Source organism: Saccopteryx leptura, chromosome 2 (genome assembly GCF_036850995.1).
Source record: "Saccopteryx leptura isolate mSacLep1 chromosome 2, mSacLep1_pri_phased_curated, whole genome shotgun sequence".
Classification (NCBI taxonomy): Eukaryota; Metazoa; Chordata; class Mammalia; order Chiroptera; family Emballonuridae; genus Saccopteryx; species Saccopteryx leptura.
Window position 1 is genome coordinate 280628437 of NC_089504.1, and position 25170 is coordinate 280653606.

Genomic DNA, 25170 nt, shown 5'->3' on the forward strand with positions numbered 1-25170 from the left:
CTTATAAATGAGTGCTTAAGATATTTGTATTAGGAGCTACAAATGAAAATGGGACCATTCCTTTAAATAACAGCTCCTTGACAAGTTTCTTCTCATAAGGTATTTAAGATGCAGATGAGCAACTTCCCCCATCCCCATATCCCGGTGCACCTATCTTCCCAGCAGCACATCACATGGGGCCTCCAGGGCCCACCTGCCCTCTGGGATACCTAGGTCAAACTACATGGTTGCTGATGAGGGTCATGGAGGTGTGAAATGAAGCGTGTGTGTGTGTGTGGGGGTGGGTGGGTGGTGGTGGGGAATCCCATTGTTCAACATGTTTAAAATTTAAAGACAGCACCTACGGCCAAGAAACAAAACTGGCTTACGTCAAAAAATATACTTGAGACCTCAATGGAAACTACTGAGGTCTAACAAGACAAGAATGGCAGGCAGCAGCCAGTAGCTCCAGAGAGGACAGGTGAGCCTTTACCAGGAATTTCTAATAATTCTGCCCCAACCTGAGAAGGGGCCTGGTGTCCCCTGCTCACTATCCCATTCTGTGAGAAGACAGGCTGTGTGTCTTAATTAACTTTAATATTTCCGGTGCCCAGAACTTACTGACAATACATTCTTGCTGAATGAAAGAAGTGAATACAATTAAGGCCTAGCAAGGACAGGATGCATAAAATGGGTCCTTATTAAATGAAGTGCTCAGCTACAAGAATCCTGTCATGTCTAGCATTTTCACAGGGAACTGTTAGACTATGCATTAAAGCAGGGGTCCCCAAACTACATCCCAGCCTGCGGGCCGCATGCGGCCCCCTGAGGCCATTTATCCGGCCCCACTGCACTTCCGGAAGGGGCACCTCTTTCATTGGTGGTCAGTGAGAGGAGCATAGTTCCCATTGAAATACTGGTCAGTTTGTTGATTTAAATTTACTTTTTCTTTATTTAAAATATTGTATTTGTTCCCGTTCTGTTATTTTTACTTTAAAATAAGGTATGTGCAGTGTGCATAGGGATTTGTTCATAGTTTTCTTTATAGTCCGGCCCTCCAACAGTCTGAGGGACAGTGAACTGGCCCCCTGTGTAAAAAGTTTGGGGACCCCTGCATTAAAGGAAGTAAATAAGGAGCTAGTTCCTAGGACAGGAGATGCTTGGGAATGCCCTCACCACACAACTTGGAATTTTATCTTGCCACATGCTGTAGGTCTTCTGAAATCAACTGAAGAGACAGAGAAAGGATGTGGCTCTGAAAGACACTCAAATTAGTGATGTGGAAATTTTACCTTCTCTGCACCACACAACTGCATCTGCTACAGTTTTATTAAAGTAACAAAAAAGTGTACATTTGTCCATAAAGCTTTACATTCATCCATATAAAAACACTATTATACAATTAGTAACCTTTGTCTTTTCTTTCAGAATAGCTTACAAATGCACGACTATTTATTTTACTTAATAGGAGAGACAGACCTGCTCAACAGTTCAGCTTTGGGCATTTTGTTTTTAAAGTGAACATCAAAATGAAGAGAAAAGATAAAAGATTAAGCACGAGACCATGAGGCTGCTTCTAAAAAGGCCGGGACCTGTTTGCAGACAACATGCAACAACGCAACCTCCAGTGATTCACAGCTTTGTTTCAACCCACAGGCCAGAAAATAAGCTTTTGGGTTCGGGGGCCAGAAGTTACCTTTAAAGCAATAAAGATGGGAAGCAGTCTGGGAAAACTGCTTGGATCTGGAGAGAAAGGAGGCAGATTGGCAGGAATGGGTTGGGAGAGTGTTTGGTAAATAGCACCTCTGAGTCAGAAACCAAGGAAAGGGGGATGCAGTGGGGAGAGGAGTTTAGGGATGGTGGGGGGGAAGGTTCCTTAGCAAGGGGCAATAGCAGAAAGGCAGCTAGATTGACCAGATGTACTAGCTATGTCTTTTTTAAGGTGATTCAGGTTTGGGAAACTCAAGGCCTTCTGAGGACCCCTCACTAATGTCACTGAGAAATTAAAGGTAGTTTTCCATTTTTCTCCAACCTAGAACAGTAAATATTGCACAAGTCTACAGACAGATTTGGAATGCACTGAGACGGCAACCTCTCCCAGAGGTGCTCTAAGCATCAGGGAGGAAAAGAAAATGCTCAATATTTTTTTTAGTGTCAGCCCTACAAGAATACTAAGTAATCCTACAGAAATTGGGGCTTTCTCCCTTTTAGCCAAGGGATTCCTGCAAGGCTAAGCAGCCAGCCACAGTTCCAAGGACGGAAGGAGAAGAGGTTCTCTCAGCCTGCCAGAGCCAGGAGGTCTTAAAGGCCAGTTCTCCACAACTTCCTGGGACTAGGAGGACATATTGCACAGTGACTGAGAACTCTTATCCTAGAAAGTTGGGTAGCTCTATGCCCCAAACTGAGGGGAAGGGAATTGGGAAAAGTTAGAGAGGATGTTGTGCTTTCAGAAAGAAGGCAGTGATAAAGGACCGGAGTTCCCTGTAGCCTTTGTGCCGCATCTCAAAGGGGTAATGGCCGCAGCAGTGAGACTTTCATGTGGTTCCAAAAAGAAGGGCTTCAGCCTTTAAAAACCTCAGTGGATACTCTTTGGGTCCTAAAATTCCATTGCAAATCATCCCCGTTTTTCACCACACTTAAAAACACAGCAGCACATCGCAAAGCAAAGGTTATGTGCAGAGCACCCTTCTATCCCAGCCTCAGTGACTTCCAACCCATGCTTTACTCCCCTGACCCCCACGAAACAAAAAGCTCAAGACTCCTGGTTGGGAAGCAACATCTGTAGGCCCCTGAGGATAGAATTGAAAACAACTGGTACTTTTAAGAAAAGTTGCTTAGGACAGAAGGAATCATTCTCTGTCCAGGATATCTTCAGAAATAAAATTAAAAAAAAAGTGAAGATTAGGCAACACAGTTAAGTCCAGGTTTGAATGCCCCTGAGGTCAGGGATGCAGGTGTCCTGGTTGGGACAGTGAGAGGTGTGAATCAGCCTCCCCTCCAGCCCCAGGGTAGATCACGATCTGTCTCATCCACAGCTGCTAACCATGCCTTCTCTCTTACATCTTCTTGAGGTGCTGGCCAACCTTCTCCAGCTCACCCTGTTCAGGCCCACCCCTAACTGCTCCTCAGGCCCACCCCTAACTGCTCCTCCCTCCCATAAGCAGACATTGGCTCCCAGACTGAAGCGCCCAACAGATCTCTCCAAAGGCACCTGGGGAGGCTGCTTCCAAGCAGCACCCTTCAAGGATATTTTTCTTAAAAAAATCTTTAGGTCTTTTTTCTCCCCTTTTCTTAAAAAAATAATATATATAAATAGCTCTTCATTTAAAATACAGTCCCCCAGGTTGAGGTATGGTGTGGCCTGTCCGGGCAGGATAAAAGTACAGTAGAGTGCCAGCGGGGGGTGGCAGGGGAGCTAACTGGAAACGGCCATCACATAGTTCTTGGAAGGGCTGCTCCGGCCCAACATCATTTGGTTCTTGCAGGTGAGGAGCCCATAGGAGGCGGCCAGTGGGGTCTCTTCATACAGGACACAGATGGAGCCATCTTCACCTATTCGGTAGGATACCTCGTAGGGGTCCACCCACAGGGTGAGCTCTCGGGGCAGCAGCCGGTGCAGCTGGGGCTGGCTGAGTCCAATCTGGCTGGCTACCTTGCTGATAATGGGGTCCATCTTGTGGTTGATGCGGATGCAGCGGTAGCCAGAGCCTTTGGACGGTTTCTCGGGAAACCAGTGGTGTTTGTAGTGCTCTGTGCGGACAGGATAAGGGGGAGACATCTTGGTTAGAGCAGCTGGATCAGGGGTGCTACTACTGCAAGGGGTGGGGGAGGTGAAGGACAAAAGAAAGGAAGGGACCCAGTGATTTTTAAGTCAACAAGGTGTTTGTCAGGACTTCCAGTTTCAAAGCCAGGAAGGCAATTATCACAGTTGGATCCCATTCTGTGCCCTAGAGGTTCTGTTTACCTCCTTCAAAAGCCAAAGACTCTTTAGTAACTGGCTGGCTATGGAGTCAAAACGGGTAGCTTTAATGAAACATATGTTGTTCCATCATAAGGCAGGTCCTGTGTGGGTACATTCAGAGATGGCTGTCGTTGCCCAATACCGCCGGCCAAGAGACTAGAAACAGTTGAGAGACAGGACTCTCCCCAGCTTGTTCACCTCCCTGTCTCGCACGGAACTCCGACCCCAACACACACTCCTGCAGAACGCAGTTACTATCTATAAGGCTCTCTCGGCACCGTAATAGGGGGCAGATGGCTAAGGAGATTAGAAAATATAAACGGAGCCGGATTCCAACTTGGGCCGAGTCAACAATCCGCCCAGGAACAGCGCCACGAGCACAGCCGGAAGAACTAAGCTGGGACTCAAGTCGTTGAGAAGGCTCGAGTGCGCCTTTCTCTTCCAGAAGAGCTCCTCTCCCGGATCGGGATTTGTCACCCGCAGCATTCCGGAGCGTCTCAGAGTCCAGTGAGGGAAATGAGCCCGCACTCAAACCCGCAGGTATCCCCTCTTTCAGGGCAAAAGGGGAGTCGTAATCTCACTCCAGGACAAGGGTCTGTGCCTTCTGCGTACTACAAGAATCACCACGGACCCAGACCTCAGCGCCAGGCCGGTAGGGGATGGGGACCTGCGGGCCGCCTCCAGCCTGGAGGGAAACCCGAGTCCCAGTGCTGCTCGAGTGAGGAGCCCTGCCCGAGGAGAGGAAGGTCGCCCCAGGTAGGGAGGTAGAGCTGAGCCCCGGTGGCGGGTGCGATGGGCCTGGAACCACCTCTGGTGTAGGCTCACCTGTTAGTGCCTCCTGGAGAGCCCCGCTGAACACCTTCAGTCTCTGCTCGCTCACGCAGCCCCGGGTCCTCAGGAGGCTGGAGAGGAAGCCTACGGCGGCGGCGATCTCCGGGAGCATGTTTGTCCTCTTCCCGGTCCAGCTGACCTGGCTCATACTGTGCGCGGCTCAGGGTACGCAGCCGGGAGCAGTGAGAGGTGTCTGGAGGTCGTACCACTCACGCAGAGTACTCGCGCTCAGCCGCGGCTGGGGCTCTACCGGGAGTGCACCGGGGATGCGCCTTTCATACCCTGCGGAGAGGCGGGGGAAGCCGGTGGCATCGCCCATTGGTCGTCTCCAGCGGTTTGGGGAGGGGCCGGAGCCCGCCCCGCCCTTCCCTGTGCGCTTTCCCCGCCACCCCCGCCGCCTCCTCTGTGCTGAGGTCATTGCCCGCTGACGGCAGTGCTGGGAACCTGATCCTGACGGGCTGGCCGTGGGAGGCGGGAGGAGAAAGGGGAGCCCTGCAGGGGCCGGAGGAGAGCAACAAAGGAGTACGACTCCCATTTCGCTCCAAGCTGGGAATGGACTCACCGTTTATCTACTCCCATTCTTCAAGACTTAAGTTAAAGCCACCTCTTCCAAGAAGCCTTCGCTGATACCATCTCTCCTAAGCGGTCCCCTTTTCTGAGTTCCACATTTTACAAACACTGTCAAAACCACTCACCTAAACTGCTGGGTAGAATGTCACCATTCTACTACTTTGCCATGTTTCTTAACTAGTGAGAATGGGTTCCTCTTGGCTCTTCGGAAATGGGAACTGCCTCTGTTTCCTTCCACAATAATCTCCCTTCCCTCAACAAGTTCTGCTCTTCTACAGCGATGCCTTCTCTCACCTAGATATATCCGAGTCTCCCTAGATATATCCGAGTCTCACCTATTCGGTGGGTGGGTGGGTGGGTGGTGTGGAGGGAGTTTGCAAGGCTTTTCTGTCCCCTCTGTTATTTCTTTAGTCCTGGCTTTCCTTTAAATACCAAAAGTTTTGAATAAGTGGTCTGTTCTCAACTGCACACTTTCCCATCCACTCCCTCTTTCTGGTCCTCCCTTCCTTTCCCACTCCTGGTGCTTCCTTATTGTGGACTGAAGCTTTTATAAACACGGACTCGTCAGAGGACAGAATGAAGTCTCAGAATCTTCCTCTTCTGCATGCAAGACTGTTCTCAGGGCCTGGCACTCCTAGATGTCTGGGGTAACTTCTAACCAACATCTCAGTGGCTGGCTTACATATATGTTAAATGAATCAAACCCAATGGCCTCTAAATTCTTCTTTTTCTTGAACTCTGGACCCTTTTGAATCCATTTTTCTGGGGGAAGTCTCTCCTCCTTTTCCTTGACGAGTACACAGGCTCCTCTGCCTCATTGGCTGGCCAACGTCTTCCCTGGGTGTCTTCCGGTCCCCATTCTCTCACTGTGTCCACCACTCATGCCTTTCCTCTCCCACTGACTTTCCTCAGAGAGATCCTATTCACATTGTCCATTTTGATGCTTACTTTTTTTACAACTGACTTTCACATTTGTAGTCTGTCCTTGTGCTCCTTTTACTACCTGTGCTGCCCCTCCCCTTGGATATCCAGCCACCAGCTCAGTGACAATCTAAGTCTCTTCTCTAAAACCAGCTCCTTCCTGATCTCCATTCTGTCAGAGACACCATCATTTCCCTAGTCACTTTACCCACAAAACTCACTCACATTCTCTTTTGGCTTCTTGTACTTTGCTCCTCAGAGCCATTCCCAAAACCTGTTGTTTCTTCATATCTTGATGACTGCAGTGAACTCTGTCAAAACATCCATCTCACAGTTAGTAGAGTTCTGCATTCACTTCCTCTTCTTTTGCTCAAACCATGTGAGATACCTCCCTCCCCCATACAGCATTAAGTCTGGACACCTTTGCCTAATAGTGAAGACCTTTCATAATTTGTTCCCATTTGCCTGTTTAGGTTTCTGTCACTTTGTACTCCAGGATCATCCTCCCTACTGTTATTTGAGTATTATACCAGCTCTGCAGCCCAGAGCCAACCCTCAATATTTTGCCTATGATTTCCATCCCTGCCCTGTAACATTCCTGAATGTGCCTGACCCTGCTGCATTATAGCTCACGTCATAATCTCTTAGATTTTACCACCTCCTTCCCATCCCTCCCAATCCCCCACACTCCTGAAGGCACAGCTTAAGCTCAGTCTTTCTCCTTAAAAACATGCCCTGACCATTCTGCCATGATTACAGAATTAATGTTAACCATGGTGACTCTGTTAGCCATTGGACAGTTATAATCTATTGTTTGGTATTGTCAGTAATCTTTTTAGAAGTTGACATCTTGTTTCCACAGTTTGCAAGCAAGCTGCTTGAAAACAGGCTACTATGCTCATATGTCCTATATTTCCAGGACAGTTTAGGTTTCAAATACTCTGCTACACTGCTTCATGCACTCCTCAAAATGCCTTGAAATTCTTAATTTGTCATTGAACACATCTTCTAACTGGCCTCTTCGCTGGCTCCTTCCCAAAGCTGGATCTGACCAGATGAGAATCTTACCTTTGCTCACTGAGAGGGAAACAACTTGTTACAGGAAACAGGGCTGGGACTGGAAACAAGATGATCTAGAGAGCATCATACCAAAGAAATGAGGTGTCAGCAAGACCAGAATTGACCAAGGTCAGTCAACACAGAAGTCAGGCAAACAGGTATAGACATGTGTACAACATCATTCAGCAACTAAATCTGAAAATACTTAACATCTTCTGGGCTTTGCTATTGACAGGGATCTGCTTTATTGGTCTTGCTTTAGACAAGAGTTGAAAAAAGTGTTTTGATGGGCCATCGCTTGGGGTTTTTTTTGCCTTAGGAAGTAGAACCCTGTCCCTAATGTAGTTTGTTTGTTTGTTTTTGTTTTTGTTTTTTTATTGAGAGAGAGAAAGAGGTGGGGAGGAAGGGAGAAAGATGAGAAGCATCAATTCTTCATTGCAGCATCTTAGTTGTTCATTGATTGCTTTCTTATATGTACCTTGATGGGGGGCTACAGCAGACTGAGTGACTCCTTGCTCAAGCCAGTAATCTTGGACTCAAGCGAGCAACCTTGCGATCATGTCTGTCATCCCATGCTCAAGCCAGCAACCCCATGCTCAAGCTGGAAACCTTGGGGTCTTGAACCTGAGTCCTCAACATCCCAAGCTGATGCTCTATCTACTGCACTACTCGCATAGCCAAGGAGTAGTTTAGTATCAGAATAAAGACAGTGTGTCCCTCCCCTGCCCCCTCTCCCCTTCCTGCTTCTCTTCTCCTCCTCCTTTCCTATTCATCACTTCCCTTTCCCTCAAGGACCTTTGAGTTGAATTCTGACATTAAATAACCTGACACAATGTACTGACCTGTGACTCCACCCACTGCCAAGAGTGGGTAGTGGTGGGGTTGGGGGTGAGGTGGATATAAGTATATGTCTCACCTGGACCTGAAACTTCTGTGCCATGTGACTGACCCACTGACTTCCCTGGTCCTGGATGCCCACCTATGTAGCTTACTCTAAAGTACCCAAAGCAACCCAAACTGCCCTCCTCAGACCAAATTCCCACCCCAAACTGGGTCCCTCTCCTCTGGACTCAGCAGTAATCCTGTCTGTAGGGTCATCACACCTGCCTTGACCTCCACTCCCAGTCAGGAGCAAGAAGAACATTGGATGTGACCCTTGTCTTTCCCAGCATCCTGTTAGGCCTGCAGGGCCTTGGCCTGGTTGCCAAGATTACCTCCCAGTCTCCTGCCCACGTGTAGAAACCTGAAGTTGAGTAAAGCCAGGCAGAGGCTGGGCTGAGGTATTCTAGGAGGATGACATCAGCTCACTCCTACACTGCACAATTTGTAGTTTTTGTAGGTTTCTGTATGTGTGTATGAGAGAGAGAGAGAGAGAGAGAGACAGAGACAGGAGGGAGGGAAGCATATATATATTTGAGTGAATGTACATACTTACATGTGTATGTGTGCTTTGATGTTTGTGGATAGGAGGGACTGTGGATATGTTTGCAGATGCTAACATGCACTACAATGGTATATATTGAAGGACTTTATTGTCAAATGTGGGTGTTTCGGTGAGTGTGTATTTTGGCAGGAAGAATACATTTTGAGAAAGTATTTCTGAGTGTGGCTGGTGTATATGGTAATTAGATCTTTTCTTTTTTCAGACCTCATTGGCGTCAACCTTGCAGGGCTGCCCAAAGCTGATAAGAAGCATCACCAATGGAGGACCAGATACCTCTTCTTCCCTTCCTAATCAGGGTGGGAAAACTGCTAAATATAACTCTTTGTAAAGATCCCTGGGCAATGTCCAAAACATCTTTTAGGGTGCCCTACCACCTTTGCACAAAATTGTACTTTTCAAAATTGGCTGTAGGCCTGCTAGTCTGGGAGTTATTTTTTAGAAAAGAGAAACAGGAATCAAGGACAGAAGAAAATGATATTGTCCCTAAAATCTTTTAATGAAGAGTGTAAGAAAGTAGGAATGTTAGCTACATTACAACTTTCCATCTTTAAGCCCTTTCCCCCACTCCAAAGTGAACTGAGACAAGAACTGAATAAATAATGCAAAGATGATTGAGGGAAGTGAAAAACCACGCATCTGTACTAAAGGAAGACTTGGTAAAATATAAATATGCAAAGGGCTTTTTAACCTTCAAATCACAATAATTTTAACTCCTGAGAACAAGTTCTGAGGCCCTGTCAAGGGCTAGAGAAGAATCTGAAAGCTAAAAAGTAACTCATTCCTTTAGTTGCTCTGAAGATAGAAGTGAAACGTAGATTCAATTGTACTAAAAGCACCTAAGCAACAGAACTTTCTGATAGGAAAGTGAGCATCTAGTATGTCCTACGCAATGCTTGCTTCAGCTAGAACTAAGACACTCAGAGGTGCAGGGTATCTTTACATGGGGATGACAATGGCCAGAGGGCTTAGGGTGAAGGCTGTAGGCTGCAGGCTCCTCCCCAAGGTGCATCCAACCTGAAAAGTAGCAGAACCTCAGTGGCTACTTACACAATATCCAGGTGATAAGCAGAAATAGCCATGGCAGATGCACACTCTGTTTGCTGCCACCAACATGGAAGGCCATCAGATATCCAGTGGCTAAAATAGGGCCTCTCTAAGCCCTGGTTTTACTCACAGGCAAGCATGGGAACCTGGGAAGATCCTGGTCTCTATGGCACACTCCCTAGATTTCTTTTCAATTTGCTCAACTCTCTCCTGAATCCCATTGGTGTAGCTCTGATGTCACAAGTTGGAAGCCCATGAGGCAGAACTTACTCGATCTGAGATATATATTGTTTCATCTGGATAGTGTTTAAATACTTTATTTTATTTTTTAATTTATTGATTTTAGAAAGAAGAAGGAAGGAAGAGAGAGAGAGAAACATTGATCTACTCCTGTATGTACCCTGACCGGGGAACAAATTGTCAGCCTTCACAATCAAGCTATTCAGTCAGGGCATGTTACTTTAAAAATAAGTTGTCAGTGTTTATGAATTGTCATATTTTAAAAATATAGAATTATGATTTCTCTTTAAAAACCAGAATATCTATGAACACTGGTCCTACCTGCTTGCTTAGCAATGACTGGCATCTAAGACAGAAGGGTGTCCTCTAGTTCACCACAGTCCCCATCAATCTTAATCGGTTCCTGATAAGACCAAGTGACAGTTACTGTTTATTGTGGACATATGTTAGGTTTTTAAAATTACACTTAATCGTCACTTGTATTATGTGTCTTAATGCTGGAGGTATTTGAATTTGCAACTCTTTTTTTTAGTGAGAGAGAGAGAGAGAGAGGAACAGACAGGAAAGGAGAAAGATGAGAAGCACCAATTCTTCCTTGCTGCATCTTAGTTGTTCACTGATTGTTTTCTCATATGTATCTTGACCGGGGGGGGGGGGGGGGGCTCTAGCCAAGCAGTGATCCCTTGCTCAAGCCAGTGACTTTGGGCTGAAGCCATGACCTTGGGCTCAAGCCAGTGACCATGGGGGTCATGTCTATGATACCACGCTCGAGCCAGAGACACCACACTCAAGCCAGCAACCTCAGGGTTTTGAACCTGAGTCCTCTGCATCCCAGTCCAACGCTCTATCCACTGCACCGCCATCTGATCAGGTTGCAACTCTTGATATACAATAAATCTCAAACTGTTGTCTCTAACCCCAACTTTACTATTGAACTCCCAACTATATTTTTCCAATTGAAATTGGAGATCTTTGAAATATTTTCCTGGTATTTTAATCTCAACATTACTTTTCTCTAGAGGCTTTGTTCCCCTCTTCCCCACTTCTGGTTTCTCTCCCAATATCATTACCATTCTTTTTCTAGGCACCAGGCTCATGACCAGGCAGACATATTTAACCTTTCCCCTGATACTCAGCCAAGGTCTAGAGAGCCTATACTTGCACTGGCTTTCCTGTTTCTGCCTCTTGCCATGGGCACTGCCTTCCCTGCTTCAGTCCTTCTGTCCCCTCTAGACTATTGCCATGGATAATGGTTGGTATTCTGCCCTCCAGTCTCTCTTCACCTCAATCCATGCTGAAGACTGCATGCCACAGTAATTTTCCTTGAATAATATTCTAATTATGTTACTTTTGGTATATAAAAACCTTCAATGGTTTCCCATTGCCTACAGAAGTAAAAACTCTCTCATCCAGCATTCAAATCCCTATACCATGAGACTGCTCAGGACAGTAATTCAAATCACCTGGGGAGTTGGGTAAAAACTCAGATTAAATACTTCTCCTTGAGACTCTGATTCAATAGTAAGTGAGGTCTGGGCCTCTGTACTGGTAATGAGAACCCAAGCCATTCTGATGCAGGGATCTCTGGACCACACTCAGCACACCCTGTCTTAGAGGCACTTTTAGAGCTCCAAGCCCACTGTTGCCAGACAAGCACGGACTTTACCCTCAGCCATATTTCTGAAAGCAGCCCCCCGTCTTCTGAGAAAGACCTTCAATAACCAGAAGAGCACACAGTAGTCCCTCTGAACACATGACCTCTTTGATCTCAAGACATGAGAGTCATTTAGACATACATGCTTTTATTAACCAACCTGGATTTTAATCCTGAATCTGCCACCTATTGTCTTATGATAAAGCAAACCATTAATCTCTCTTTTTATTATCTTTAAAATGGGGACAATATGTCTTCACAGAGCTATTGGGTAGATGAGTAATAATATATAAAGAGTGCCTAGTACAATGCTTAAATATCATAGATACTCGATAAGCCATAGATCTTATTATTGTAAACCAGGGGTTGGGAACCTTTTTGGCTGAGAGAGCCATGAACGCCACATATTTTAATATGTAATTCCGTGAGACCCATACAATATGTTTAAATACAAGCAAATGTGTGCATTTTATGTAAGGCCAACACTTTTAAAGTACAATAAGTCTCTGAATTCTTTCTAATAACATTGTTATGCTGTTGCTAACCAATGATGAACAAAGTACTTCTTACCATTAATGCGACTTCTGGTGCTGCATGGTTTTGCTGATGGCTTTGTAGTCTGGTTGATACGTGGTGAGGTTAAGCTTCATACAGGCGTTGAGGCTTCCATCAGTTAAACGTGATTGTAGGTTGGTCTTAACATTCTTTAGATGTGAGAAAGACTGCTCACATGCATACATAGAGCCAAACATTGTCAGTACAGCAATACTCACATGCAGCAGTTTGTGGTATGTGACGGGAAACGCATTACAAGTTTTGACAATCAGCTAGTCTGCGGGTTGAAGTTTTTTCATTTCTCCCCACTTGTGTTTGCTCGCCAACTCTGCTTGCTGTCGTGCAAGACTTTCCAAATCTTCATTCAGTGACTTGAACTTATTCATCCACATGTCTGAGGCCTTCAGGTCAGCAGCTTGTAGCTCAAAATCTCTGATGGAGACACTGGGGATGTAACTCAGGTCAGCGCTGTCCACTGCACACTCGTGTGGATGAGTGATGAACTTAAAAAGACAAGTGCGCTCACGAAATTCTCCAAAGCGCACTTTGAATGACTGCAGGAGATTAGATGTGAAGCCCGCTAGCTGCTGGAGATCAAGATGTTGAGCAGGGTTACTTGCTGTGCATGCATCTTTAAACTTACCCAATTTTTCAAAGTGTAGTAAATGACCTGTTTCAGTGTCAGCAATGAAGAGTTCCAGCTTGTTTTCAAATGCAAACACTGCTTGTTGAAGGGATAAGACTGTATTTCCAATGCCTTGCATTTTCACATTGAGTTGGTTCAGATGATCAGTCATGTCCACAAGATAGTAGAACTTCAGGAGCCACTCAGTGTTAGCTAACTCAGGATGCTCGACGTTTTTCATTTCAAGAAAAGTCCGGATTTCACTCAGACAGGCCACAAAACAGTTGAGCACCTTCCCTCTTGACAACCAATGCACATTGCTATGCAGAAGCAGACCAGGATAATTATTCCCAACTTCATCCAGCAGTGTTTTAAACTGGCGATCATTTAAAGCTCAGGCAACAATAAAGTTGACCACCCAAATGACCAGTGACATCACCTCACCAAGCTGCTCACCACACATCTGAGCACAAAGTGCCTCCTGATGTGGAATGCACTGAGAACTTTTAATGGGTTTCTTTTCATGTTCACGAAGAAGCGCTACGAATTCTCTGTTTTTCCCCACCATGCACGGAGCACCACCAGTACACACTGAAATAAGTTTATCCATCGGTAGATTTTTTTCTTTAGCAAACTCAGTGAAAGACTTGAATAAATCCTCCCCTCTTGTCTCTTTCATAGGCAAATCAGCAAGACTTTCCTCACGTAGTGTGTCACTGACAGCATACCTTGCAATCACGCTGAACTGGGATAAATGGCTTAAGTCTGTTGACTCATCCAAAGCAAGAGAAAAGAATAGTGCTGCATTTATGTCCTTCACTTGTGTTGCCTCAATTTGATTTGCCATCATGATGATACGATCATGAACAGTTCTTGCTGACAGAGGCATGTCTTTTATTTGTTTGATTATCTTGTCTTTATCCGAAAAGTTGTCAAAAAGTTCATTGGCAACATCAAGCATGAATGTTTTGGCATACTCCCCATCTGAGGATGACTTTCCATTTCTCACAATTGCTAAAGCATCAGCAAAGCTAGCCAAATTTCAGTCACCTTGATGGGTCCAAACACGGAGTTGCTGCTGACTAGCTTGCACTCTGGACAGTAGCTCTTGACATGCTTTCTTCCTGCTGTCCCCCACTGGATATTTTGATGCAAAGATAGTATGACGTGTGTTGAAGTGCTGCTTTATATTTGACCGTTTCATCAATGCAATTTTATCATTGCATATTAGACACACTGCAGAACCTGCTCACTCCACAAAGGCGAATTCCTCTGTCCATTCCTGCTGAAAAGTACGATACACCTCATCTTTTTCTCTCTTAGCCATATTCTTCCTCAAAAGGGTTTCTGAAATTAACTAGCTGACTACTTGATTAAAAGGAGGGAAGTTACTTCCTGACTTCACAAGGACCCATGTACATTACGCATTATCCAATAAAAATTTGGTATTGTCCCAGAGGACAGCTGTGATTGGCTCCAGCCACCTGCAACCATGAACATGAGCGATAGGAAATGAATGAATTGTTATACATGAGAATGTTTTCTATATATATATATATATATTTTATATTTTTCTGAAGCTGGAAACGGGGAGAGACAGTCAGACAGACTCCTGCATGCGCCCGACCGGGATCCACCCAGCACGCCCACCAAGGGCTATGCTCTGCCCACCAGGGGGTGATGCTCTGCCCCTCCGGGCATCGCTCTGCAGTGACCAGAGCCACTCTAGCGCCTGGGGCAGAGGCCAAGGAGCCATCCCCAGCGCCCGGGCCATCTTTTGCTCCAATGGAGCCTTGGCTGCGGGAGGGGAAGAGAGACAGAGAGGAAGGAGCGGGGGGTGGAGTAGCAAATGGGCGCTTCTCCTGTGTGCCCTGGCCGGGAATTGAACCCGGGTCCCCCGCATGCCAGGCCGACGCTCTACCGCTGAGCCAACCGGCCAGGGCCGAGAATGTTTTATATTTTTAATTTTATTATTATTTTTTATTAAAGATTTGTCTGTGAGCCAGATGCAAGCATCAAAAGAGCCACATCTGGCTCACGAGCCATAGGTTCCCAACCCCTGTTGTAAACTATCAGAGGTGAGGTTTTCAGAAATCACCTACACAGAATTTCTAATTTTTCTGAGTTCAGATGAGATCGGATGTGTTCAGGGTGGTATGGCCATAGACAAATTTCTAATTTTTCAAATGAAGAAAAGGAGGCAATGAGATGGGAATAGATGCCCAAAGTCACATAGCTACTTAGTGGCAGGGCAAAGACTGGAAGCTATATCTTGCCCCCAGTCTAGTGCTCTTTCCATTATGCCAGACTTCTATCTTGTGACATTTGTTTCATTCATTTACTTGCTCAGGAAATATTTATCAAATTTTCTTGAGTGCCAGGCTCTGGAGATACAATGCTGGGGTTTGGAGCACTTGCCTGGGGTGAGTTTGGAGACTGAGAGCAGAAGAGGTCACTTGGAGACATGGAGTCAGGAGACGGAGCGCCCAGGGGCAGAATGAGGTCAGCACTCACAGAAGTATGAATGTTTACTCAGGTGGTGGCAGGAGAGACAGGCTGTGAGCCTCACAGGGGCAAGATCTTGGGTCAATCAGAAGGAGTGACTGGAGCATCTAAGACAAGGGTCCCCAAACTTTTTACACAGGGGGCCAGTCCACTGTCCCTCAGACCGTTGGAGGGCCAGACTATAAAAAAAACTATGAACAAATCCCTATGCACACTGCACATATCTTATTTTAAAGTAAAAAAAAAAAAAATGGGAACAAATACAATATTTAAAATAAAGAACAAGTAAATTTAAATCAACAAACTGACCAGTATTTCAATGGGAACTATGCTCCTCTCACTGACCACCAATGAAAGAGGTGCCCCTTCCGGAAGTGTGGTGGGGGCCGGATAAATGGCCTCGGGGGGCCGCATGCAGCCCGCGGGCCGTAGTTTGGGGACCCCTGATCTAAGATGATGGTACAGAGGGGCAAAATAAACTTCAGAGAAGGCAATGGGGAGTGATGGTCAGGAATAGGTCATGCAGAACAAGGAAGACTCTGCCTTACCACATGAACCTGAGGTAGGTGAACATGACACCTATGGGGACAGTCTGTTCCAGTTACATGATGAGGTGGAGAAATGCTTAGACGGGAGAGGATACATGGGACTTTGCTGGATCCAAAGAAGGCCTGAGGAAAGAGACTGAGAGAGAGGGTGGCAGAAATCAGAATAGTGGAGCATGAACACAGCAGCGTGGGGATGAGAGTATTTGCCCCTTGGACAGTGGCCAGTATAAGGAGGAGTCAGGATCCAGTCCTGTCTAGGCCTTGGAGACAACTGAACCCAGGGTCCCAGGAGAGAGGCTCAGCCATAAAGACATGATACTTAGAGTATTGGGAGTGTGGGCGACAGGGTGCTGCCTCATTTGCTTTCAGGGGCCAGCCAGGAGACCACAGGGTAACCTCCGTGGCTTGAAGAGCTGAGGCCTCCAGGTTCCTGGACTCATACAGACTCACTCTTCTTCCATGTGGAGGAAGAACTGGAAAATGTCACTAAATCATTAGACTTGTAACTGAGGCTAACTATGTGCAGGGCTCCATCTAGGGAGGAAATCTGCTTCCCCAAAGACAACTATTCCCTCAGGGTAGCTTCTCAGCTGCTGTGCCCTACTGACACTAGTGTCTACAGGCAGAGGAACATCCTGGTTTTCCTCCCCTCCTTTGCCAGCCTGGCCCTGTGGGAAGGGTGGGGAAGGAAGGCCAGAGGGCTGAGTCTGTATGTGTGAGAGAGAGTGGATAAGAGATGAGGTAGGAACTGGGGGAGGTATGTGGACAGATGGCCAGACACATATTTGGTTACAAAGGTCCCCAGTGTTGTGTTTTTGCTTTTGTGACTCCCTAGGTGTATCATAGGCTGAAAACTATCTGTTAAGGTCTATTATCCTGAGAATGTGACCTCCCACACCTGCACTCTCCAACGTTCTCCTGTGGCACTAGGAAGTGTGACTGAAGTGCCAGAAATTCAACAGGGGACACATGGCCTTGGGGGAGTAGCAGATCTGAAGCTGAATTTATTGCCTCTTTCCCAAATTTAGAGGACAGACATGTTGTAAACCCTCCTCATCCTCACTCCCATGGGCACAGAATAAACCCCCTTCATCTCCAGACAGGAAACAAAAGAGGCCCTGAGACTGTTGGAGATTCCGCAGATGTTTTGGCAGAGCCATAATGGGGCTGGGCCTCCTGGGCTGAGTGTCTGGGGCTGACAGGAAGCTGGTATTACAGCTGTGACAGCTAGAGACAAAGCTGGGGTGGGAGACAAAGGTGTGTAGGAAGACAAACTCAAGAAAGAGGGAAGCCTTGGACTGATTGCTCGGTTGGTTTAGAGCAGTGGTCCCCAACCCCCAGGCCGCAGACTGGTACCGGTCCGTGGGCCATTTGGTACCGGTCCTCAGAGAAAGAATAAATAACTTACATTATTTCTGTTTTATTTATATTTAAGTCTGAACGATGTTTTATTTTTTTAAAATGACCAGATTCCCTCTGTTACATTTATCTAAGACTCACTCTTGACGCTCGTCTCGGTCACGTGATACATTTATCCGTCCCTCCCTAAAGGCTGGTCCATGAAAATATTTTCTGATATTAATCCGGTCCGTGGTCCAAAAAAGGTTGGAGACCATTGGGTTAGAGCAGGGGTCCCCAAACTACTGCCCGCGGGCCGCATGCGGCCCCCTGAGGCCATTTATCCGGCCCCCGCCACACTTCTGGAAGGGGCACCTCTTTCATTCATGGTCAGTGAGAGGAGGAGCATAGTTCCCATTGAAATACTGGTCAGTTTGTTTATTTAAATTTACTTGTTCTTTATTTTAAATATTGTATTTTTTCCCGTTTTATTTTTTTACTTTAAAATAAGATATGTGCAGTGTGCATAGGATTTGTTCATAGTTTTTTTATAGTCGGGCCCTCCAATGGTCTGAGGGACAGTGAACTGGCTCCCTGTGTAAAAAGTTTGGGGACCCCTGGGTTAGAGCATTGTCCCGAAGCACAGAGGTTGCCAGTTTGATCCCCAGTCAGGGCACATGAACAAATTGATGTTCCTCTCGCTAAAAAAAAAACAACAACACAAAACCAAAAAAATCAATAAAATAAACGTAAGAAAAAAAAAGAACAAGGGAAGTATTTGAAGAAGAGGTGCTACAGTTGCCTACCTCTGGCCGCCTGGCTCTGTATTGTTCAACTGTACCATGGCTCAGAGCCAAGGAAGGCCAAGCATCTGATCCAGATGGTTTAGAGGAAGAAGCCTGATGGTCAGACTGGCAGTAAGTCACCCTCCTGAGTCTCAGTTTGCTTATCTGTAACAGCAGAGTGATCTATCCTGTCCCTTAATCTGTGATTTATGGTCCACACTGATGACTCCTTGGGCCTCAGTAGAATATGTGATCACCAGCCGTATTACAAATCTCTTGATTTGGAGACAGATATCCAGGAGGCCTACTTCCTGAGCTGATACCCCATATTCAATGAGAGGCCCAGTCCTGTCAACCATCCTTTTGAAATATCTCCTAAAATTTGGCATCCCTAAAACCACTTGCCCTCCGATTTTTCTTGGACGATTACAAATTCTCTGCCTTGACTGCTCCTTTTTGTGTCCTTCCCTGAGTCCCTACTCTGCTGTCAGAACTCCTTCTAACCACATATTTATCTTGTCTCTCTCCTACTTAAAAATGTTTGAAGTCTCCCTACAAGAGGAAGTTCAAATTTGTAGTTGAACCTTCAGAGCATTTATAATCTGGCCCAAGCTCTAACAGTTAACCTTATTCGTAGAGTTTCTCAAACATACACTTTATACTTTGATACCATGTGACTTTGTTCATATTATTTGCTCTATGTAGAATTCTGTTAGTTTATTTCTTTGCCCATCCAAAAGCCTACTTATCCTTCAAGACCTGATTTCTGTGTTGCCTCCTTTGTGAAGCCTTCTTGGTCCTTGCCCCCCCCCCCCCCCCGACAAATCCCCATTGCAATTAATCACTTTCTCCTTTGTATATAACTCTATAAGTACATATCCTGGTATTACTGTTCAATGTGTAGACCAGTGAGATTGGGATTCCTGCAAGGGAGAGACCAAGTTATCCATTTGTGTTTCACTGCCAAGTTCATTACTTGGCCCTTAGCACAGATCATGTAGGTGTTCAGTGAACCTTTATTGAATTTAGTTAAATCAATTATCTCCAATCAGGTGATACAGAAAGAGAAAAAAATTATTTTTTCCACATTAGTGAAGGAAAATGTAACACAGATAGAATGATGCACATGTCAATAGAAACACTAAAAGGGGCTGAGTGGTGATGGGGTTGAGGAAGGGTAGGCAAAGATTCTAAATCTTACTGCTGCCAACCTCTACATTAAGAATAAATTTGGTGGGGAAGAGTCTCTCTGTAGATTAAGAATGGTTGGTCTGGGTTGCTTATATCAGCCTTGTTCTGAGGATGACTGACCCAGAAGGCTCAATAGCTATTGAACTAACTTGTTATTTACTTATTCTAGTGTGATGGTAAGATCACATGTGTTAAAACCATACTGCCCAGGTTCAAATCCTAGCTGTTATCTTAAGCAAGTTATTAAACTCTCTATGCTTAGTTTATCTATAATATGAGGCTAATAGTAGTTCTTACCTCATAGAATTGTTGGTAAATGAATTTACAGTACTTAGATTAACACCCAGCACATAATAGTGGTCAGTACATGTTAACTATTATTACTTAAAATTTGCTTCATTCCAAAAAGATTTTGAGATAGATTAAAATATTCTACCACATATAAAAGAGGATAACTATATGTATTTGTATTTTATTAGAGATCAGAAACCAGCCTGACCAGATGGTGGTACAGTGGATAGAGTATCAACCTGGGGTGCTGAGGATCCAGGTTTGAAACCCCAAGGTCTCTGGCTTGAACGCAGGCTCTTCTGGCTTGAGCGTGGGCTCACCATCTTGAGTGTGGGGTCGCCAGCTTGAGTGTGAGATCATCGACATGACCCTATGGTTGAGCCCAAAGGTTGCTGGTTTGAAGTCCAAGGTCACTGGCTTGAGCAAGTGATCATTGGCTCAGCTGGAGCCCTCCAGTCAATGCATGCATGAGAAAGCAATCAATGAACAACTAAGGTGCTGGAACTATGAGTTGATGCTTGTCATATCTCTCCCTTCCTGTCTTTCTGTTCCTCTCTCTGTCTCTCGCTTAAAAAAAAGGTAATAATAATAATAATAAAGAAAGAGAAAGAAAAAGAAACCAATTAGTAGTATGAGGGAAAGAGATAAAGATAGATATTTGTTAATGTGTTTGAACTGGTCATTTCAGTGACCCCTAAATTTATCTCTGAACTTACAGGAAACCAAGGCAAAAAAAAGAATACATCCACTGTATAATTCTTATTGTGAAATATAAGAAAGTATTCAAACTATCCTGTTAAAATAACACCCCCAGGTCTTGGCCAGTTGGTTCAGTGATAGACTGTTGACCTGGTGTGTGGAAGTCTCGGATTTGATTCCTGGTCAGGGTACACAGGAGAAGCAGCCATCTGCTTTTTCCCCCTTCCCCCTCCCCATTCTCTCTCTCTTTCTCTGCTTTTCCCGTGACCATGGGTCAATTGATTCAAGTGTGTTGGCCCCGGGTGCTGAGTACGGCTCAGTGGAGCCTCTGCCTTAGGTGTTGAAAATAGCTCGGTTGCAAGCTTGGTCCCCAGTTGGCAGAGCATCAATCCTAGACAGGGGTTGCTGGATGGATTCCAGTCAGGGCATATGTGGGACTGTGTCTCTCTATCTTCCCTCCTCTCACTTAAAAAAACAAATGAACACCCCCAAAACACACACCACACATACATACACACAGATATGGAAACATCCATGCTGATTTTTTTTTTTTTTTTTGGCGAGAGACAGAAAGAGAGAGAGACTTAAAAAACAGGGATAGACAGACAGGAAGGGAGAGAGAAGAGAAGCATCAACTCTTCATTGAGGCACCTTAGTTGTTTATTAATTATTTTCTCATAGTGCCTTGACCTGGGGGCTCCAGCTGAGCCAGAGACCCCTTGCTCAAGCCAGCAAACTTGGGCTTCTAGCCAGCAACCTTTGGGATCAAACCAGAGACCATGGGGTTATGTCTATGATCCCACACTCAAGCTGGCGACCCTGAACTCAAGCTGGTGAGCCCATGCTCAAGCAGATGACCTCGGAGTTTCAAGCCTGGGTCCTCAGCATTCCAGGTTGACACTCTATCCACTGTGCCACTGCCTGGTCAAGCATCTGCTAGGTTTTAATGAGAGGCCATAATGACAATGGGGGTAATCAGGGTCAGGATAATAGCTGAGAAAATAACAATCAACATCCTTTCTATGTTTCTTTGTATGTTCAGCTCAGGACTTCCTTCCCTCCCTTTTGGCTTAGGAAACTCCCTTGAGGTCAGGGGTTGTGTCCTGCTGAGTCAGGCAAAGAGACATGTGGCCCCAGGTGTTTTCAGCTGCCTCCCTCCTGCATTAGAGATGTGTGGACACCATGTGGGTCTCATGTCAAAGTTTCCGGGGTGAGTGAAGAGAGGAGTGTTACAAGATAGGCTTGAGGGTTTGGGGAAGGTTGAGCCCCCCAAACTGAGCAGAATGATGATCTTGGAATGTGAAAGCTCCTAGAAAAATAATATCTGCTCCTTCTAAATTCAAAGAAGAATCTTGTAAGTAAATATTCTTATGTAAAAAAAAATTATATAAATCCAGGAAGACCAGCACCCCCTCCAGCCTGGACTGGGAGGAGGAGGAACTTACACACAGGAGCTTTGGACCCATCTCAGAAGTGTGGGTGAGGGTTAGAAAGAGCTGAATTACTCTGCAAAAGAAAACAGGAGGAAGCTGTGTTGAGGAGAGCAGTAAACAAGAGGGGAAGTGGTAGAAGAGAGGCTAAAAACTTGAATAACATTAAAGCAGTGTGATCCCAGGGCTGGAGTGTTACAGAGGAAACAGGGAATATTTATTTATTTATTTATTTATATTCAGTGAGAGGAGGGGAGGCAGAGACAGACTCCTGCATGAGACCTGACTGGGGTCCACCCAGCAAGCCCACTAGGGACTCTGCCCATCTGAGACATCTTAGCACCTGTGGTGGAGGCCATGGAGCCATCCTCAAAGCCAGGGGCCAACTTGCTCTAATTGAGCCAAGGCTGTTGAGGGGATGTGGTAGGGAGAGAGACACAGAGAGAAGCAAGAGGGGAAGGGGTGGAAAAGCAGATGGGCAACTCTCCTGTGTACCCTTACTGAGAATCCAATCCACAACATCCACATACTAGGCCGACACTCCACCACTGAGCCAACCAGCCAGGGCTGGAACAGGGAATTATAAAGAAAAGAAATATCCAACACTCCATTTTGAAGCTGGTTGCATTTTTGCTGACACACGCCATTGGTAAGCCACTAATGCATCTAAAGACCTTGTAGAAAGTTCACTTGTAAGGAAAAGGGCTGAAATCCACAGCTCACAACAGCAAGAGCACTCAGAGACCAGCAAGAAGACTCTTAAACTGATCTAACTTGAGAAAAACAGGAGCTCAAAGCCAGAGGCAATGATGAGAAGGTAAGTCTTCCCCACCCTCCATCCCTAACTTCCAGAGGAACCTTGAACTTTTGAGGAAGAGCGCTTGATTTCCCATAGATCTTAGACTGAATCTTTGAACAAATTTTAGTCAGCATCTCAGGAGCAGTTGACCTGAGCTGACAGATAAGCCATGGATGATCTTAGGTGTCATCCTCAAGTGTTTAATCTGAATGAGGACAGCCACCTCCAAAGGGAGGGTACCTGCCTGCCCACTGTGCAGTCAGTCTCCTTCTCAACAACCCAGCAGCTCCTCCCTGGCAGGGAGGAGTTTGGGGGATCAACTGATGTGTGGAGAGAGGAAGAGTGCGAAGAGTGAGCCCGCAAAGCCTCTCTGTCTGGCTCTCACCATGACTCACTGCCATTTATATATGGGCCTTAAATCAATCACTTGACCCCAGGATGTAAACACCTTTTGTCTTCCATGTTTCTGAGAGATCAAAAGAAGGAGACAGGGTGCCTACTCTCAGGGGTGGCAGGTGGGCCTCTTCTGTCTGGTTTGGAGAGAAATGGTCCCTGCCCTCAGGAAACTTGGGAGTGCTGGATTAGGAGGGAGCAGGTACACAGAGGACATACATACATGCAAAGCAGCCAGCACACAGGGAAACTTGGGCAGATGAGCCTTGGGCAAATATAGTTGGAAACTAATGGAGGGAGCTGGAATGGTGACCCCCATAGTCAGCTGGTGTTCAGCAGGAAAGAGCTTGTTGGGGCTGGGAGTTCTGAGCCTGGACTGGATTTGGAAGGAAAGTGGTCTGATTAGGAAGGACAGAAGACAGACATGTCCTGCAGTATCTAACACTGTATGAGACATACAGAGGACTGCTCACCCACTGGCTTGTAGCAATTCTGGTTTCCTCCTTTATTTAACTGGAAGGGTTATCACAAGCAGGTTCACCACCTACTCACTAACAGAGGTTCCAAAGAGCTGTCCACAGTAAGGGGAACAGAAGGAGGAAAACATCAGATGACTTTGCTTACAAAAGGGTTAAAGGACATTCCCAGAGCAGCTGGGTGAAGGCCCAGAGAAGGAGTTTCTGGAAGCCAGTCAGCATCTGTGACTCTGCTGGTCCTTTCCTTAACAGGAGCACCCGAACAGGTTCCTCCAGGGCACAAAGTGACTGCCTATAATTTTGCACAACACTTCACACTTAACAAAGCTGTTTTACACCAGTAAGCACAGGACTCATCTGATCCTCACCACCACCTGCAGCCAAGTATCCTCTGTGCCTTATGGATAAGAAAACAGGCTTTAAGCCATTAGGAGGCTTCTTAAAGGTCACCCAGTGCAAGTATGGCTGTTCTTACACTACCCAACACTGGCCTCTGGCCTTAGACTTCAGGGACCTGGGGCATTAAGGGACTATCTGAGCGCTCTATTAAAGGCCAACTCGTCATCAGAGAGATGACATCTGAGAAAGTTAGGCACATGGGCCTCCTGCTCTCAGGAGGAGAGCGGAAAGCCACATGCTTTCTCCAAGCTGGTTCACCTTTGCCGCCATCTGGGGAATTGTTTGGCACACCAGAATCTGGCTAAGGTCAGCCAGCTAGCTGCCGCCCCGCCCCGCCGGAATCTGCGCCCAAATAAGGGCAGCGCTTCCCGTCGGCGGGGCCGTGACGTCCCGAGGAACACGTCAGCCGCGGGCAGGAGGGGCGGGCCACTCCACGTATACGCGAGACCTCGGACTGGAGGGGAAGCGGAGAGCGGAAAAGGAGGGGAAGGGGGCAAGCGGAGCTGGGGGAAAGGGAGGGAGGGCAGAAGGAGGGGGAGGAGAATAGAGGGCGGGAGGAAGGGACCCTGTGTCCCCTCCCACCCTCGTCAGGCACACACTCCCAGTCCCTGCAGCACTTGGTCAAGCTAGAGCCTCTATTTTCCGCTGACGTGGGGGTCGCTTGCGTGACCACTTTTGTCCCTGCGTGGACGCGGATATCTGTGTTGGAGCGGTCTTGTCTTTGGACAGCCAAATGTGTTTGCAGTTTATGGTGCCTCAAGGTGTCAAGAATGGGTATTTCACCGTACGGCGGTAGTCTGTATTTTTACTGTGGTGAAAAGGCATTTGATGGTGGGTGTATGAAGGCGCCCACATCTCCATCTTTTCCCCATTAAACAAACAAACAAACAAACAAGACCCCTTTGGCTTTTCGCTTCCAGAAACCCCTCCCGTGGCTCCCCTCCCCAAATGTCTCACTAGAGGACTGGCTTCCCTTCTACCAAGCCACCGTCCCCCACTGCTGCCCCAACCAAGTCAAAGAGAGTCGGTCCCTTAGGGGCTGACAGAGGAGAAGCCTGAAAGGACCGGTGTCAGGATGCTTAGTTAGCCAGGCAAAGGCAGGGAACAGAAAAAAAGAGAAGCCACGAGGAGAGAAGCTCAGGCTAACATTTCTTTTCTTTCTTTATCTAGATTTTATTTATTCATTTTCAGAGAGAGAGGAGAAGGGGGAGGAACAGGAAGCATCAGGCCCAGGGTTAGAACCAGGCGGCCTCAGGGTTCCAGGTCCACACTTTATCTACTGTGCCACCACAAGTCAGGCTAACATTTCAACCAGGTTTCTTCATGGAGCCTTCTTTGGGGTTTGGTAGGGTGCATGTTTCTGAGTCCAGTGGTGCTCAGGTGAAGCCTTTTGGAGTATGACCCTGGAGATTTGCCTTATCTCACCTGAAATT

The 25170-nt window shown here is 46.3% G+C and overlaps 1 protein-coding gene across 1 annotated transcript; it reads right to left on the minus strand.

The window, feature by feature from the left end:
• Window positions 1-1290: 1290 nt before the first annotated feature.
• BTG2 (BTG anti-proliferation factor 2) lies at window positions 1291-5018 on the minus strand. Its single transcript, XM_066362025.1, has 2 exons — window positions 4766-5018; window positions 1291-3729 (listed from the first exon to the last, which is right to left on the minus strand). Exons 1-2 carry the CDS (start codon window positions 4917-4919, stop codon window positions 3395-3397), a joined length of 489 nt encoding a protein of 162 aa, XP_066218122.1. The 5' UTR covers window positions 4920-5018; the 3' UTR covers window positions 1291-3394.
• Window positions 5019-25170: the final 20152 nt, after the last annotated feature.

What these genes read in the sequence shown, in the direction of transcription:
- BTG2 (XM_066362025.1), bottom strand. Translation starts at nt 4,919, where the DNA reads ATGAGCCAGGTCAGCTGGACCGGGAAGAGGACAAACATGCTCCCGGAG. An exon ending in TCTCCAGGAGGCACTAACAG is followed by an intron (nt 3,730 to 4,765) that starts GTGAGCCTACAC and finishes CTGTCCGCACAG; the next exon opens with AGCACTACAAACACCACTGG.